General features: G+C 37.4%; 1 protein-coding gene across 9 annotated transcripts in view; it reads left to right on the top strand.

Annotated features, from left to right (window-relative positions):
• The window catches only part of MGAT4C (MGAT4 family member C), a 333,638-nt gene extending 316,621 nt beyond the window's left edge, over positions 1–17,017 (top strand). For 8 of the 9 annotated variants that reach the window (XM_019279763.3, XM_010413780.4, XM_010413784.4 and 5 more), the window contains 3 exons: positions 7,413–7,561; positions 12,079–12,226; positions 14,057–17,017. In XM_019279763.3, coding sequence (XP_019135308.1) covers positions 7,421–7,561; positions 12,079–12,226; positions 14,057–15,213 — 1,446 coding nt within the window. In that variant the 5' untranslated portion in view covers positions 7,413–7,420 and the 3' untranslated portion in view covers positions 15,214–17,017. Of the gene's footprint in view, positions 1–6,220; positions 6,319–7,412; positions 7,562–12,078; positions 12,227–14,056 lie in introns of all 9 variants that reach the window. The other variant, XM_010413782.4, reaches the window with a different exon arrangement.
• Positions 17,018–19,431: the final 2,414 nt, after the last annotated feature.

Below are 19,431 nucleotides of genomic sequence, written 5' to 3'. Positions count from 1 at the left end.
AGGAGTATTGTAAACACACACTCAAGTGACTTACAGCTGGGGTGTCAAAAACCACATATATTATATTAATTGCTGTTTAGCCTTGTGTGTTTGACAAGCAGAACATCTGTGTTTAGATAATATAGGCCTGTGATAGGCTTAGAGGCACCCTATCAAACATTCTGGAGATTTATTCTCTGATGCAAGAAAGATCAAGCACAGTGGTAAACTGTGCCTCTGCAAATCCCTGATACACAGGCAAAACCAGTAGGTTCAGTGACCCCCTAGTGTGGACCAAGCTCTGCAGTGCCTGCATCTCTGCTTGTGTACCTGGGTGCTGTTTTGAGGATCCCCAGCTGGTGGAGTAACAAAAATAAACATACTCTGTCTATTTTGTTGATATTTTTATGTTTGTTCCTGCATCCTGCCTGTGCTGACTCACACAAAGGTAAATGGTATCTTGGGCTCCGTAGACAAAGCACTGCCAGCAGGTCAAGGGCTGTGCTGTACTCAGCACTGGTGACACCAGTCCTGGAGCGTTGTACCCAGTTCCAGGTTCCCCAGTAAAGGAGAGACATGGACATACCAGAGAGAGTCTAAGCAAGAGCCACGAGGATGTTTAAGGGACTGGAGCATCTTTGCTATAGGAAAAGATTGAGACAGCTGGGACTGTTAAGTCTGGAGAAGATGAGGTGCAGACGGAATCTTACACTGTATATGAATACCTGAATAAACGATGCAGAAAGAAAACAGAGACAGCAGTGCCCAGTGACAAGACCAGAGGAAATGGGCACACACTGAAACACAGGAGGTTCCCTCTGAACATCAGAAAACAGTATTTTACTGTAGGGTGACTGAGCACTGGAACATGCTGCCCAGAGAATGTGTGGCTCTCACTCCTTGCATATATTCAAAAGCTGTCTGGACACAACCGAGAGCACCTGGTTCCAGGCAGCGTTACACAGATGTGGAGAGTGGGACAGAGGACTTCTGAAAGTCCCTTTCAGCCTCAAACTTTCTGTGATTTTGCAGTTCTCTGAAACAGCCACTCACCTTTCTATTATGTGAGGCTACAGAGTGTGCTGTAGAGAAAACCATGAACTGATTTCATCAGAATCAGATGAAACTCTTTTCATCAAGATTAGCTGGCTTTGGACAAACACCTCTAGTCATTTTTTTTTCATACCAAAAAAATGTTTCTCTCTCTCTCAGTGCAATTCTATTAAAACAGGATTGTCCATGGCACTTGACAAGCTCTTGGCTCTAAACCTTAAAGGCTGTGGAACATTGAGGTGTAAGTTAACACAGAGTAAGTGTTGCTGAGACATTAGCTCATATAGTCTGTGCTTTGGGTGAAGGGACTGAGAGCTGAGGTATCTTCATACCAGGATGTCACTCTAGTTTATTCAGGCTGGTCCCTAATAGACTCAAGGAATTTAGTTTATCTGATAGCCTGTAGCTTCTGATAATCCCAGTACTGTCATACTGCGTAAATGTACTGTGTGACAACAGTTTACTAAAGTTTTATTTTCTGTTGAATCTATCAGTACTTGTGTCCATGTATTCCTTTCATTATTGATAAGTCAATGGCTAAAATCTAATGGATATATATGTAACTCGATGTCTATCCTCATCTTTCTAAAAATTCTTTCCTCAGAATGGTGCCCAGTGCTGTCTTCAACACACAAGGGTTTCTCCTTGTATTTCTGATGCAGATTTATACCCCACTCCTGTATCTCTAAAAGCTTCTAATCTCACTCTCCCCAATGTCACAGTTATCTGTTTCTTCCCTCTTCATGGCCATGTTGTTTTATTTGGCTCTCTGCTTTGTCTCTGTGGAACAGAAATTCAGGGTTGTTTCAGGTTTCTTTGGGTTTCTTTTTTTTTTTTTTCTTATCTTCCAGGCTTTTTCCACATGCCATTAACTCACTGTCTATATCATTTTTCTAAACCCCATATTTTACACTACAATTTACTTGATAAAATATATCCAGTGGTATACAACCATCTAATCCAGTGATGGATTAGATCGTGCTTTACCATCTAAGTCAATGCAACTTCACACTTCTTAGTCATCTCTTCCCCTTGATTAGACTTGACTCCTCCATGCCAGAAGAAATGCTCAGAGCATTACAGCCAGAGTTTTGTGACTCCGTTTTCTATCACTCTGAAGCTGTCAGACAGGAAAGACACTTCATCCACCAACACCTGCTTTGAATTTAAGCTCTTTGCTTTTCTGTACTGTTCAGTAACTTGCCTTAGCTGAATCATCTCTTTCCTTCCAAACTTTCATCCCTTTTCTAAAATTTTTGGGGTCTGTCTACATCTGTATGCTATTTAGTGTTTGAAATAATCTCCCACTTTCTGTGGATCAAGGATCAATATGCCTTTCAAATTCTTTTTAAAACCTACTTCTTTTGCCCATCCTTTTATCAGTGTCAATTTTGAGCAATCTGCCTACTAATACATCTCTATTATTTAACATCCTGTATCTAGAATCTAGATTTCAGACCATATGATAATCTTTAAACCATTTATTTTAAGCATGCGTAGCCACACAATCTACTTATGGCTAGTTTAAAACCTGAGCTCTACCCTCTGAATTTGTTAGCCTCATTCTGAGTTAAACTTTCCTTTCCTTCAGACCAGTTTTTACTTCCCTGCTGCCAGTGACAGCGAACATCCTGTCTGTCAGCCTTAAATGTTTTATATGTATATTCAGGCTTTCACCAAGGCAGACAGTGAGTCTGGTTGAGAGTCTGTCTGAGCCCTATGGAATAGCCTATCCATTATAATTCTCTAGTAAACTACCCTCTATAGCTCAAATCTACATCACAATTCAGGATTTGGTTTTTTAATCTTGTATAAGAAAACCATGGCCCATGCAAAATGTAATTATAACCATGTAAAAACCATGTAAAAAAATCTGCTTTTTTTTTTTTTTTTCCTGAAAGTGTTTCCTTTGCAACTTTATAAAGATAACTGAATGCAACCCTTGAGGTATTGTGTGCAGCCTTCCAAAAAGAAAAAACTGAAAAACACATTGGATGAGCATTAAGAACTGCAAGTAAAGCAGTTCACTAGCAGACTGGTGGAATGGTGTGTCAAAAAACTGAGGAATGAAGTGGCTGCTTCTGAGTGTCTCGGTCAAATCATGGATTACAATAAAGTTCACAGGGGTTTTAATAATCCAATCATGTTATTTTTGTATGTTATATAATAATGTGGCAGTGGATTAGCTCTACCTCTTGGAATATGGACTCTACAGTGGCAGGTAAAGCTACATGTCTTATTTGGAAATGTTAAAATATAAAAATAATTCAGTCGCCATTTCTGACAGCCATCAGTGCCTCTGCAAATAAGCAACTTTTTTTTGAGCTGCTGCGGCACAGCACTCAAGCAGACCAGAATATAATACAAAGATGACCTTGTTGGTCCATCCCTGTACAGCTGTAGATAGAAGCAGATTCACTGTACTTGTTAGGTAAGGCTAAGTCCTTAACTCGTGTTGGCATCCTTAAGGGTAAAGTAACATCACAGGGCCTTTTTCTGTATCTGTTTCTGGAGGAAATATGTCAGGAAAGCAAATGATAATCCCTGAAAGCAGGACAAAGCACAAATCCCTAGTATTATCAGAAAGTGATGAAGAATTAGAATGGATCAAATATGAAATGGTTTACCACAGTGAGTGTGCAAGAATGCGGCCTAGAGAAATTATTCTACAGATGGCAAAAAATCTTTTACTCTGAAAAGAGGAAAATAAGGAAAAAAATCTTGCTTTATGTAATTTTTTTCCTCTTGGGAATAGCCATATTGAAACTCAAATTGAAATTTGTTTTAAAATTTAAATAGACATAAATTTAAATAATTTAATTCTTTGGCTTCAATGACTTAGTTTATTAACAACAGACTCTTTCTGAATGGTCATTTGGGATTTACTTTTATAAAAAATGTTAAAATTCTTCTGAGTGCTACAAATTCTGCAAGAGAAAACCTCACATGGTGTAAAAATCAATTTTTAACCTTTTACACAGCTTTCATACCTCTGTAGATCCTATAAAGAACAGCCTCTACACACTGTAAAGTTATGCCATTGCATTTTTCAGCTCACCACCTCTTCACTGTGCATCATTTTAGTAAGTCAAAGGAATTATAATTTCACATGACCATTTAAAACTGCACATGTATGTCTGATAGGAACACATACATCTAGAGACTGAGGAAAGCAATACATCTCATTTAGAAAGGAAAAGATTTATAATTCATACATGTCAATTAATTATTTTGTTTAACTGCTTAATGCCAGATTTATGAAACAAATTGCATTTATACCATCCTGATAGCTACTTAATTGTGCATGAATAATGAAGGCATAAAGTCTTCAAGCAAAGCTGTGCCTTCAGAATTGAATTATGAATTGAAGCCTTTTCTTCAATATAAAAGTCAAACATTTTTAGTAATGGTGAATATTCTGCTCAAATGTCTTAAAGAACACCAGGGGTCTCACTGCAGGAAGTTCTGAGACTATTTTTCAAAAGGTGACAGACATTACTTGCAAAAAAAAGGCAAGATTTACCCTTTTTTCTGCGCAAATTTCACTGGTGCAGCGTTCCACAAATCAATCCAAAGATTGGATACAGAGATGCAAGAGGCAGCAGCTCTGGGAAGAAGTAAGGAATTCTGCATGTACGTATGTGTGATTCTGGGTGTGTTCTGAGCTAAATGCTTACAGCACGAGGATGTCAAGCAGCACCTTCAGGCAAACTGGCTGGGGGGACTGTGTCGGGAGGACTGTGCTGAGGAACGAGCTGGGGGCTGGCAGGGGCGAGCCCGCGCTGCCACCTGGTGTCGCAGCGGTGTCAGAGCCTCCTCCGTGACGGGCTGTACCGGGGCGCGCCCCCCTTGGGGCGTCCTTCCCTTCCGTGTCTTTAGTTGGTACGGACCTACCAATAGATCTGATGAACAAAAAACCCTCTCTGGCACAATGTTTAGCTTTCAGCTGTTTCCACGTATAAAACAGTGATGTAATGGCTTTGTGAGAAACTAGCCTGAGGAATGCAGATGTCCTCTGAGTGATGACTTACTGTGCTCTCCTCTTTCTGTACATCAGTTTTAGTCATGACAGTCATATGTTCCTCTAGCCTCACCTATGTAATTCCCTCTATTTTTATTCCTAATCCAACATGGGAATTATCTAATACAGTATGACCAGCAAATACAGTTCTAAGCCTCTTCCTCACCCTTGGGGACTTCAGACAGGCAGCTCAGAGGAAAGATGGGGGACCTGTGTAACGCCACAGTCCAGCCAGCAAATATGACATATGCATTCATCCTGTGACTGAAAAAAACACATTTATTTATTTCCAAGTTTTTAAAAAAAACCCAATCGATAAGGTTTAGAGCTAAGTCACTGACAGTGACTGCAAGCACTCTAACCCAGATTACCTCCATTTTCAATAGTCAGGATAGTTAATGCCTCTGTCTGAGAAGTGTCAGTATTTAATTCATCCAATGATCCTCTGATTGTTTTTTAAAAGAGTGTAGTGGTTTGAAAATCAGTAATTGTACTGTGAGAAGAAGAAGGGAGAGGGCAGGGGAGAAGAGAGGGGGTGGGAGGTGGCAGGGAAATAAACAAAAATGAAACCCAAATTGTAGTTGTAACACAGTCTTTTCTAAAACAGGGGCAACCTTTCATTTCCACAACACCCTGCTGGAATCCACGGATAACTAGCAACCACAGTGTTGTCACAAGGAGTTGCAGGGGTATAGGGAGGCCTAGTGTTTGGAAATTCATGTCCTTAAAAGCTCCTTCCTGAGGTTTATTTTCAATGTCCTTAGATACTAAGAAAAAGGAAATCCTCTATGTGTCTTAAAATAATATCTAAACTGGGGTTTTCATCTTCAGAATAATCTGGCTTCTGTAATTCAGCCCATCCCAAATAAAGACAGACAAAAATCTATATTGTTACTGATTCCTTTTTCTTTCTTCATGCAACCTGTAAATCGGTTTTATTCTCAACATAGTGAATATAAAAACATTCTGTGTACAACCAGCCTCCATTTACTGCAGTTCATATAGATTCCTAGCAGTTAAACATTTGTATTACTAATATTTGATATATTTACCTCCTGGTTCTCCAAAGTCTAATGGACTCATATTTTATACTGTTAAATATGTTTATTCAGTTTGGCAAAACAAATATATATTGAATTTTTTGCTTGTTATTTGCTCTGTTATTAGGACAGAAAATTTTCTATATGACATGACAAATCATTTATGAAACTCCTAATATGGCCGATTTTGTATCAGTGTAGATGTTCAACACTTCAAAAATGAAGGTATTTAAATGCGGGGTTTAACCATTGCATGTGTAGTGCTTTTAACTATTTCACACAGGCTGGCTTTAAAGTCTCCGTTTGTATATAACTTCTGTATATTAAATCTGATGGAAGAATCATGAATTGCTATGGAAAATTGTCAAAATATGAGTAAGAATATAAACAATAATCTTATAATGCATTATTTTGCTAATAATCCCTGAGTTTGAGCAGTGAGATCTTTAGTTTGTGGCCAAATCTTGTTCAAACACATGCAGTCCTACATGTTAGTGCTAAGGTTAGTGTTTACAATTTGGTAGACAAGACAGCATTCATTTTGTTTTAAAGTGACTAAAATGAATATGCAACATTGTGATATGACTAGATAGTCCTCTGTCTTGATCTTGAACAGAAGTGCTGAATGGCTTCTCTGTGCCACCCTTCTCTATGCCACCCTTATTTGATTTATCTAATAGGGTTGGTAAGGATTTCCCAATACTCTGCTTAGACGTGTCTGGTCTAAGGCAGACACCCACCTTTCCTCTGAAGATGGAAATGATACCTCCACTGAGAGTTTTTCCATCCTAGTACAGAGGCCCAAGGCTATGGGATGTTGAACAGTCTTGCTACTGCTTTTTCACTTCAAGGAAGGTACATGTGCCTGGAAGCTCTGGTATACAGAATTCTTCTATAGGTAACAACACTTAGTCATGCAATAACTTTGTCCTTGCCTGTTCGCCTGACCTGTCTTTGGGAGGATACACAGGTACATAGGGAAACAATGCACAGCATCATCTCTAGCCACCAAGTTGGGATCTGACAGTTAAGCATAGCAAACTAAACTGTTGATGCACTCCTGCCACAGTGACATCATAAGCCCACCCTAAAATGGGTGCGACAGAGGGTATGTGTTTTTTCCTTTCTGACACACAAAAAAAGTTTATAGTTAAGATTGTATATTGATCCTGAGGATGACAACAATTAAATGAAATTAATTCTGCCTGAAAGTGTAGTCTATGTATGTTTGAAGGGATTTGATACATCTGAAGGCAAGTTTAGTTGTTATCATGATTATCAGGTGGAACACTCTTGTAATACTGTGATTTTTTTCCTAGGTGACAGTATGCAGTTCTTCACGAGACACAACTTGAAATATTTTGATAAAATGAGATGCTTGCGGAAACGATCAGCAGTGTCATTCTTAGGAATCCTTGTTGTTTGCTTGCTGTTCATGAACTTATACATTGAAGATGGTTATGTTTTGGTAAGTTGTTAAGTGATCCTGGAAAAACAAACAGGATACACCCTAGTGAAACAGTAAATTTCATAATTCTTTCAATTTCCCCTGTTGGGGTACCATTAGCAGTGAAGTATCCTCCAAGTGTGTCCTTTATGATGAAACCATCTTCTTAATATATACTGCAGACAGTGTGCATCAGTTAGACCCTAACTGTCCTTTTCACAGAAGTAAATATCTCACTGTTTGTTGGAAGTATGGGAGATAATGAATGTAGTAAAACATGAAGATATCTCCATGAGGTGTCCTTTGAGGCAAAATATCCTCTGTATTCTCCATACTTCTGGATTTCCCTTAATTTTAATGTTGGAGATAAACTACAGCTGAACTATTTGTGTGAGCTGAGAGCTCGTTTTTCAGTATACACTGCAAATCTCACCGCTGAATACTGCATTAAAAGCTATTATAGAAATAAAATTATAAAAGAAAATGTACACCCATTCCATCTACTTTAAGCTCCTTGCATAAATAATTTCATTTTAGTGGGTTTAGTTTGTGTTTTTCTTACATTTTGTAATTTAGATATAAATAAAAAAATTACTTAGATTTGAGTCTGACAGGTTCAGTGCTACAGCATTAACAATTAGACATAAATGAAACCTAATGTAAGTTTATGATTTTGAAAAAAAAATGCAAATATTGATGTTAGGAATTTCAACAAATAAGCTACCAACAACAGAACATAACTCTACCGTTTATATGTAACCTAGGGGTGTTTCACTGCTGAATGCCAAGTAAGCCCTGGAGACTTGATTAATGGATTGAACTTCCAGTTCTTTGGAGATTGGACTGGGCCCAGTAAAGAACATGGTGGCTGAAAAACTAGACCTTGCAAATAGTAAAATGACTAAACTGGATTTGTTATGTTGTGATATGATTAGATAGTTCTGTCTTTATCTTGAATTGAACAGGGACAGCATGGGTTTTCCAATATTCTGAACGGTGAATTGTGATCTCGTTTGCATCTGAAAAGAAACATAATAGTATGTCAAGAAGTGTAATACACAAGCAGTAAAATACTTACATTATTTATCAGAACCATATATACATTCCTAATTATTTTAGTTTAAAATATTTTAATTATAAAATTAAACAGTAACTATAAAATTATTGTAAATATTTACAATATCAATACTATGTTAGTACTTTTTTTAGCCATTGAAAAGATAATCCATGCTTGTAGCATGTAACTCCATTACAGACATATTTCTTTGTCTAACACTAAGGTTTTGCACTCTTTTATTTATTTAGCATTTCTTGGTTATGATTAAATTTGACCTGGCTTATCACATTTTTTTTTCCTAGTGGCATTTTCCCTAATGTTTCTTCTCTGTTCACTAATTGCTTCAAAGTCCCCCAGATGTTTCTGAAAGTGCTTTTATTATCACTGCTAATGGTGTTCCTCTTGGCTTGTTTTTGAAATCTTTTCCCGTCCTATTTGCCAGCTCCCCAGATGGCTCCATGTCTAATTCTTAATTTGCTCTTCCCCCCCTCCCCCCCCCTTTTATAAATTCTCTTTCATTGCTTCTCTCATCACAGTTCTGGCATGTTTACATTCATGTAGCTCTCAGCCAAGTCTCTTGCCAAGTCTCCTGAGAGTTCTTCCAGGTCTCTTGATACCTTTATGGTCCATCAAGTGTTTTTCAAGTGTGTTAGGATGTTGACTTTTTAGCTTATTTATTTAGTTTTATTTTCAAATTTCCTGACCCTCCTGACAGCTCCAAACACACCATGTCTGGGGTGTTTTCTCTGCTGATGTAAAAGATGAGCAATTTCAGCATTTGTGGTGAGGAGAAATATAACTTGGGGAAAGCTTTTGAGGACAGCAGGCTAACAAGTTTCCCTCAGGGAATGAGAATCTGAAAGTCCTCAGAGCCCCAAGAGCTCTTTGAATTGCAGCCAATCTCCTGCTGGACTATCTTCTAAAGGCAACTGGTAGAAGGAAGACAACTGACCCAGAGTTCTTCCCAGTCTCAGGCAGCAGGCTGTGCAAGGGGTTGTGGGACTGGTGTCTCTGGCACCAGATGTAAGACAAGTGGTCTTTTTCAAAATGTTAGAGTATTAAAATGAGATTCATTTTGGCAAATCTTAAGAAGGGAGAAGAGAAACTTTCTGGTTTTGCTCAAAGAGTCTCACATGTCCAGAGAATCCCTTCACTGTTTTTTGCAGGGCATTTGTAGCAGAGATGGAAAGTAAGGGCCCATGTGGCAAAATAGCTGAAGTATGTTGGGTAGAGGTTATGCAGTTATGCAGTGCTGATATGTGTGTATTAGAAAAGCAGTTTAAGGTGCTTCATCTGCAGCTATGAACTACATTTGATCAAGTATCTTGAAGAGGTACTAAGCTAATATATACCAGATATCACAATATGCACAAGGGGAGTTTCATACCTATTCAGAGCTCTAAGTGAATGGTAAGTGAAGCTTGTGTTCTGCACTCTTCTGTGAATACTAATCGCTATTTTGGGCACTGTGCAAAGAATAGCACCATTGTAGTAGACACAGCATCCTTAGCAGAGCAGAGTATCTTCAATAAAGTGTGGAGAACCCTGGCACATTATCCTATGGCACCCACATGAAACTCCCAGCCAACACTGGAATGTAAGTTAGAGGTTAGTTAAGAGATGAAAGCCAAAACCATTACAGAAGAAGCTTGATAATAAAACCAAGAAGAGTTAATCAAACTCTTCATCTTCACTGACCTCTACATAGTAGTCAGAGATAGAAGAAACAGATTTTAATCGTTGGAAAAAATCCAGATTTCAGTTTTGCCTGTCATTCAACAAAGGAATGAAATAACAACTATTAAAAAGAAATGTTAGCCACAAAAGGCATTTATTAAAGAGGGGAAAAAAAAGGGAAAATTTTTGTGGTCAGTTTAAATATCTTGCTTGTTAAAATCAAAACATTTTCTTCTGACATTGTCTATTTCTAAACATTTTGTGTAGCAAAACCTCAGCAGAATAAGTTTCCATTTCAGAAACTTATGAAACAAGGAATTTTGCTACTCCATTCTGGAACCCATTCTGGACACAATGTTTTGATATTAAGGAAAGGGTTTTGAAAAAAGGAAAGTTTTGGACCAGCCCTTTGCCTATTCCATCTGACATTTTTCATGGAAAATCTCCTTGAGTTTTGGTGTATTTTCTTCCTAGATCATTGAGTTACATTTTAATCTTGAATCTGATCATCAAACTTCGTCTCGTAATTTATGAGCAAATGCAAAGTGGCACATAAGCACTAGAAAGAAATTACTCAAGAGACGCTGCAGATCAGAATAGCATAACAGTGCAGGTAGATGTCCCTGGATGGCTGCCAAAGATCTTTACTAAGCTCAGAAGCGGATTATTTACTACTTTTATGCAAGAAAAACAATGAACTTAAAATGAATGTAAGATTAGTTTACAGAAACATTTCTTTGTGCTATAAAATATACTTTTGACACATTTTTTAATATTTATGCCATTAAATATGAGTGCTGTTTACTGTGTCTGTGGTTGTTCTTGTTAGCAGTAGTACTATTACCACACAATGCTCCCATTTAATGACAGATCAGGAAGTTTTAGTGCATTAACATACTGCATATATCAGAAGAAATACATGTGCCTGTCATCAGACTAAAATCAAACCAGGGAAATTAAATAAGCATTCCTACTTTTAAATTCAGTCTACATCACCTGTTAGATATTTTCCCTTTTCTTAAGGACTAAGGAAGAGATTTTCCCTGAGACCCAAGTGACCTTATAGATAGGGCACTAGTGATGGAGCCATTCTTTCCCTTCTGTGCCTTTACTCTGACTAGGGGAGCCTCTTGGAAGAAAAAAACTGAAGAAGGAGGCAGGAAGAGGAGGCATGGGTGATAAATGTACCTTTTGACTATACCATCAAAAAGTGTTCACCAAATTCGGAGAAAATTTTGCTGTCTGCCCCTTCACATGCATTTCTTCTTATCACAAACCTGAGTCAAAGCTACTCAGAAAAATGACAAAATGAGCCAGTGCCAGGATCTGGATTTGTCTTTCATTTGCAGCAGTTTTGGTGGATTTTTTAATCACTGAAAACATTTTTTTTTAAATCTCCCCTGCTTCTATATCTGGGAAAATTATCCATTTCTGACTGATGTTTTCTTATCCCTCTTTTGAATATCACAGTATTTGTTAACCAATAATTTAAAGTTTTCTACCTTTCCAGAGTTTTATGCAAAGTATTTTTTTTCTTTTCCTGTTACTGTAATCTGAAGGCTTATGGTAGATTTTCTGTAGCGAAAAATGTATGATATTCAGTAATGCTTGTTGGTTTGGGGGTTTTTTGTTTGGTTGGTTTTTTATAAATGAGGTGACATCTACATGCTTTCACGAAAGCTGACAGTGAAAAATGTTATTCTTGGAAACCTGCCTGTCCATGTTTCCTCTCTAGCTGGCATTCACAAATGTGTTTCTCTCTGTCTCTCTCCCTTTTCTGTTCCTTTTGTTTTTCTGCTAATAGGAAGGGGACAAGCAAATAATCAGAGAAACAGCCACGCACCAGCTCAACCCAGAGCGTTATGTTCACAGTTTTAAAGATTTGTCTAATTTCTCAGGATCTATAAACATTTCCTATCGCTACCTAGCTGGCACACCTTTGCCAAGGAAAAGTAAGTAACTTCAATTTGAATGTTACAAAATGAGGTAATTTAAAAAGGGGTGAAATCCATATAGTCCCTGTGGTATTTCTAGGCAAGAGGGGCTGAGTTAAGCGGTGACAATCTCAAGAGAGTTAGTGGCACAGCTATCATAGGCTGGTCTAGAGTGGCTGCTAGTCTGGACCTAGCAGAGATAGCCCCACAGTGTGATTACCTTCTGACCAACTACCTGACTTGTAGATATTCTGCAGGCATCCCCTGGGTGGTCTGTGTGAGCATACTTCTGCGGATCTCCTCCCAGGCAAGAGGAAGATGCTTTAGAAAGCAGAAGCAAGGCACATGCTGGTGGTTTTCTGCAACCACCCTCTGAGACCATACTGTAAATCTCTATATAAGTGGTAAATCCAATTTTATGTACGCTTGACATCGCATAGATACACCCTTCAGGTCCACTGTCCTGCTGGCCCAGCAGCTGCAAATGGACCTCCTTGTTCCTTTAGCTGTGCTAACAAGGGAGCTGAATTGTGCTATTATCGGGACAGTAAACGAGGATTCTTCTCACAGCCATCTGCCGATGGACTATTTACTTATTCCTATTTCAGACATGGTTCAACATTTTTCTCTAAAAGTGAAATATGGCCTTACCTAGACTGTAGACAGGTGTCCTTTGGGTTCCAAATCAATCATTTCACATATATAAACAAGGCTCTGAAGTCCAAGACCAAAAAGTAAAATAAAATAATGTGTGAGTTATAGAAAGCTATAAAGTTTGCTCAAATTAGATTTGAAAATTTTGTGGCTCTGTAGGCAGTGTAAACGACTCCTGGGGGTTGTACTTCACTGTACAACTGCATTTTGAGCAGATTTAAACCTCAAGGGAAACCCTGAATCACTATCAGAGCAGTCTTTTACAAACAACTATATTTTAAGAAAGTTGGGGTAGGTTCAACTTAAGTACGCCCTGTCAATTACGAAGCCTTGACATTTTTTTACATCAGAAGTTACAAAAATAGAGATATATTAGCAAATATTGAAAAAAAGCTCCTGATTTGGAATGCTGGTAAAAATGAAATGACAGTGACTACAAAACAGCAGAGATGAAATTTCTTCCCTTATAAGATATATCTCTGTCTAGAAAGAATGAACAGCATTAAAAACTATTTGTACAAGCAAGGAGAGGAGTTCTCTTCTACTTTAAAATAGTACCTAAATTGCATCTTGCAAGAGGGTGTTCCCTGTAAAATGCTCAATGAGTCCTGAAAGAGGATTGGAAGAAAAACTGCTAGTAAGGAAAAACTAGACAAATTCACCTGAAAATGAACACACTGAGAAAAAAATTATCCATGCAAAATTCATAAAACTGTGAAGTTATGCATAGATGTAACTAGACATTTAGAGGGCTTAAAAAGATAAAAGTGCTGCATTTAGTAGTTCCTTGCTTTCAAAATATGGTGTGAATAAGCCCCTCATAATCCCCCCATAATCCCCCTTCTTTTAGCAGATTTACAGCCTTATCATTGTATATGTGGTTTCGTCTACTAAGCATATATGTACACATCGCTTTGGCATTTGTCCACAATGTGCTACTACTGGCAGTAAACAAGAAAATGTTTAACACAATAGTCTCCATATGTCTATTTGCTTGCAATATCATACTTCTTAATGAAAAGGCAATAAAGGTCCTTTATTGCATGCAACTTAATTAGTTCACATACCAAATTTCTCAGTCTTCACCATTTACGAGGTTTATTTAATATAAACACAGCTCTGGAGAATATCTTTGTGATGAAATCTTTTCCAATATCAGATACTCAGTTTTTGTTTGATTTGTCTTTCGTACAGGGTATCTTACAATTGGACTATCCTCTGTAAAACGGAAAAAGGGAAATTACTTACTTGAGACCATCAAGTCCATATTTGAGCAGTCAAGCTATGAGGAACTCAAAGAAATTGCAGTGGTAGTACAGCTGGCAGATTTTGACTCAGCCTGGTGTGAAGGGATGGTCCAGGATATTTCACAGAAGTTTGCACATCATATAATTGCGGGCAGATTAATCGTTATTCACGTCCCTGAGGATTACTATCCTGTACTGGATGGCCTTAAGAGGAATTACAATGACCCAGAGGACCGTGTGAAGTTTCGATCAAAACAAAATGTAGATTATGCTTTCCTTCTAAACTTTTGTGCTAATCTTTCTGACTATTATGTGATGCTAGAAGACGACGTTCGCTGCTCAAAGAATTTTTTGACTGCTGTTAAGAAAGTAGTTACCTCACGAGAAGGATCCTACTGGGTGACTTTGGAATTTTCCAAGCTGGGGTACATTGGAAAGCTTTACCATTCTCATGACCTACCACGCCTGGCCCATTTTCTGTTGATGTTTTACCAAGAAATGCCTTGTGATTGGCTGCTCATCCACTTTCGTGGGCTGTTAGCTCAAAAGGAAGTGATACGTTTTAAGCCATCTCTGTTCCAGCACATGGGGTACTACTCATCTTACAAAGGAGCTGAAAACAAGTTAAAGGATGATGATTTTGAAGAGGAATCATTTGATATTCCTGACAACCCACCTGCAAACTTGCACACCAATATGAATGTATTTGAAAACTATGAGGCAAGCAAGGCTTACAGCAGCATTGATGAGTACTTCTGGGGCAAAGCTCCTTCTACTGGAGACTTCTATGGGATTGTATTTGAAAAGCCCATTAAAATCAGTAAAATTAAAGTTGTCACTGGAACTGAAGATCGGCAAAATGACATTTTACATCATGGGGCCCTGGAAGTAGGTGAAAAGATTGTAGGCAGTAAAAAAGGGAGACAATGTACTACTTACTTGAGACTAGGGGAGTTCAAAAATGGGAATTTTGAAATAACAGATGTAGAGCACAAAGTTCTGTTTGATATTAACTGCATGAGAATACTTGTTACTAAAAGTCAAAAAGAATGGCTGATCATTAGGAGCATTAGTGTCTGGACTTCTCAAACACCAAATCCATAAAGCAAGGACACATGGGAAGGTAAAGAGTGCATACAACCAGCTGGGTCACACCTGGTGCCATTCCCCAGAAATACAGACATTTCCAGCTCTTCACTAGAGACACAGAAAATGTGGGGAAATAACAAGTAAAGCAATTTATTTTTTACCAGTTTGGTCAGGCAATATGCAAACATTTATTTGTTGAAAATTTTGAATTTTATAGAATACAAAAAATTCTCAAACCTCTCTTGAGATCTTTAAACCCTTTTTTATTATTATTTCTCTGTAAGAGAGATCCTGTGGACAATACAGAACAAAAAAAAAACCCATCTTATAATTGCCAAAAACTTTAAATCTATGACCAGTATGTTGTGAAAAGAAATTGGATTGCACTTTATGCACATAAAAATTTAAAATCTTATGGTAGTATGCGTTTGTACTGTAGTTGGTAATGTGTTTCTTTTCCAGGCAATTGTGACAAGGAAATCTGTCCTGAAACTGGCAGTTTACTTCTGAGCACTGTAAGAAAATAATGTGGCTAGTCACTGCAACTTCTTGTCAAAAGGGAATGTATAAAATTATAAATCTGACATGACAATTATGTAAAAAATAGATAATTGCATCTGTTATTCTGTCTCAACAAATATCCTTTGTTCTTTTTCCTGGGTCTTTTCGCTGAAACGAGCACTGCTTGGATTCTATATTACTTAAGGGACCAATTTACTCTCCTTACTTTTTCAACTCACACTAAGCAAGCCTTCTGCTTGAGTACCAATGTCACTATCAAACCCAGGTACTTCAAGGGCAGCACTGCTCTCTTAGACAGGCCTCTAAACAGATCTCAGCTTCAACATTTTCTGTTCCTTCATGAAATGGAGAACTCCCCCTGAGAGATTTGCACATAGATGAATACTACAGCATGGTTTCTAAGGATTGTCATGCCTTCCATATCTACATGTCCAGTTCATGTATGATACAAATGCAAAGTGTACCGGGTTAATCAATTCGGTCTGAATGTAATCTCCATTCTGTCCTGGGTGATCCATAGTCAATAGAAGACACACAAAGTGAAGAATCCTCATTCAATGAGAAATTAATATGTTTCTGAATTGGGGATTTTTTGGAGTGTTTTGGTTTTGGGATTTTTTAAGTTTTCTAATTCTGATTGTGTTAGTCTTGTAGACATCTTCCCACTGCCTCTGATTATTTACTATAAACATATTTTTCCTGACGTTAGACAATAAGCAGAAAAGTTCCCCCAGTCCGTATGACTTCAGTGTTAGCTCTGGGCTTCTAGTGCATCACACAGGGAGGCTGTATAGCATATGATTAGTACTATATGTATACATTTATATTAACAGAATCTGTGGAGGTTTTTCCTCTAAGAAATTCCCTAGATTGTCTGAGTAGACACACTAAGAAATACATGAGTAGCAAGTGTGACAGAGATGAACATTGTACTGTCAATCTCATGAATATTATGGTTATCATCTGATTGCATCTAGGGGATTTGGTTAAACCCGGAAGGCAAGAATTAAATTTCAAGAACGCTTGCGCTGACAAAGAGTGAACTAGCTACTGGATGAATACATACAAACCTAACAAGTATATTTCAGAAGGATAAATTATGTTTAAAATCTACAAAAAACATCAATGCAATTGATTTTCCTGGTTCATAAATCTGGATAAAATCAGATCCAGGTTTGGCAAATCACCCAATACAGAGGTGAGGTACATTGTCAAATATATGCTTCTACATAATTCAGAAAAACATCTTTTTCTCAAAGAAAGTCTTTGTTTCTTTTTCCTTAATATACACCTAAATCTCTGCTTTTTATATATGTATATTCAATAAAATAAATTAAAAGTGCCATACATGTTTGACTTGAAAAGGAAAATAAAACCCTTTTTTAAAAAAAAAATCCAATACATGCTAATCTTAAATTATTATAAATACTTATGAAGGACTTGCTTTTTAATATTGATATTCTATGTTTCAAAAATAATTAGTTGGTAATTAGTTATTTATCAATCCCTTTTTTTTTAATAAGCTGTCATTCTTCTATTTTTCCTTTTATAAAATCAGAATGGTTTGGGTTTAAAAAGACCCAACAGATCATCTAGTTCCAACCCCCTGCTATGGAGAGGGATGTCTTCCACTAGACCAGGTTGCACAGAACCCCATCCAGACCAGTACTGAACACCTCCAGGGATGGAGCATCCACAACTCCTTCAGGCAACTTGTTCCAGTGCCTCTTTGTCATCGCAGTAAAGAATTTCTTCCCAAGAACTATTCTAAACCTACTCTCCTTCAGCTTCAAGCCATTCCCCCTTGTCCTGCCACTACATGTCCTGGTAAAAAAGTCCCTCTCCATCTCTCTTGTAGGCTCCCTTTAATACTATAATGTGTTATAAAGTCTCTACAGAGCCTTCTCTTCTGCAGCTGAACAACCCCAACTCTCTGAGCCTTTGCTCACAGCAGAGGTGCTCCAGCCCTCTGATCATCTTTGTGGCTCTCCTCTGAATTCACTTGATCATTTGACTGTTAATTTTTAATTCATTAACTTTCCTTGATCCTTAACTCTTAAGGCCAAAACAAATATCACTAGGTTACTTTTATTCAGAAATGCAGTATGTCTGAAGCAATCTTCTAAATTAGAATTGAAAATGCACTCAGTCTCAAGATTTCAAATACTCTTGTAATCAAAACCATAGATAATGTGAATGGTTAGTACAAATTAAATGGTCTCAACAAAAGCCAAAGTAATTTAAATGGTATTTTTGAATTACAAGCTGAACAAAACTGCTTTCCTTTTCAAAATAACATTAGTAATGAGTCTCATCTTTAGCATAATGGCTTAGCAGCAAGATCTCCCATCTGGTTGTTACCAGTCTTAGGAGATCAAACCCACAAATGCTCTCAGAGAGAGCTTTCCTTGGCTGTGGATACTGGTAAGTGCTAAGAATGAGAGGCATGCACCATTCTTACTGTTGAATTTGAGCTGACTTGGAAAAAATTGTTAACAATATACTTATTCCAGGAGAGTCTAGAATTCAGTTGTGAAATCTAATGTTTTGAGCACTCACTGTAGGGCATCCATCTTCTCCTTCATTGAATGCATATTTTATCCACCTCATTCACATGAAAAAGGTTACTAGATTTTGGAAGAAAAAAATTAAAAAAAGAAGCCATAAAATCAGTGGTAACTGGTTTTCAGGCATATTTCAAAAAGATATAATTGAAGACATGGCTTTTTCATGTGCTAGGAAAAGTGATTGTCTTCCGCAAGGAAAATATTTAATCAGACATTTATACAGTTGGTGACCATATGACTGAGTTGTCTTTCAGGTGTTTTTCACCTGAATAATCATCACATCATAACATTACCAGGCACTGAAGTGAGACTGAGACACCAGTAGTTTCCACAAATACTGGAAATATTGCTCTGTGGTCTGGACAGTGATGGATCTCTTCTGAACTTACCTACATATACTGTTCCCATTATCATTCTTTAGGATTCCTCACTGTATAAAATAGGGAATTCTTGGGAAGTAAAATACTATTCACTGCAAATTAAAAGAAAGGAGCCCTTACTGAAGAATAAACAAACCCAGGACATGACAATTTTCAGGAAAACCAGTTTTAGAATACTTAAGATAACTACTATGATAAGGGTAATTCACTAAGGTTCTATACAAACATATTTTTAGATCAATCTTCTAACATGGTGCTCTGTTTTACTCTCTGCTCAGTATTCCCTTGTGTTAGACACTAATGTTTTCGCTTTTATAAAAGGACTTTGGGAACTTGTTCATTGTTGAATTATTAAAAGTTAAATAAAGAGCAAACTGTGACACCTTAGAGAAGATTTCATTCTGGAAACTTATTGAAGTAACAAACCCCATAGTTAACTGTCTTAAAAACTGCAGATTACATCAGCTTTCATTGTGAAGCATTTCAGAGAACCTGATGGAAATGATAGTTCTTACTGCTCTCTGGTTAAATTTGCAGATCCGTTAGGCTACATTTAAGTAAGTATTAAATTATGAGTAGTAATGTAGATCATGTGTCATGATCTCTAGCAGCATCACATCTTCAAATGGTAAAGTGTAATGTTTTATAAAAAGAAGTGGAAAATACAGATGTATTATAATGAAAACAAATTCAATGATTTTTATGTCATATGCTATATACAAAGACAAATTAATTCGAGCATCTCCACCACTCCATCAGCTTTT

Source organism: Corvus cornix, chromosome 1A (assembly GCF_000738735.6).
Source record: "Corvus cornix cornix isolate S_Up_H32 chromosome 1A, ASM73873v5, whole genome shotgun sequence".
Lineage (NCBI taxonomy): Eukaryota > Metazoa > Chordata > Aves > Passeriformes > Corvidae > Corvus > Corvus cornix.
This window is presented reverse-complemented; position numbering and strand designations above follow the sequence as displayed.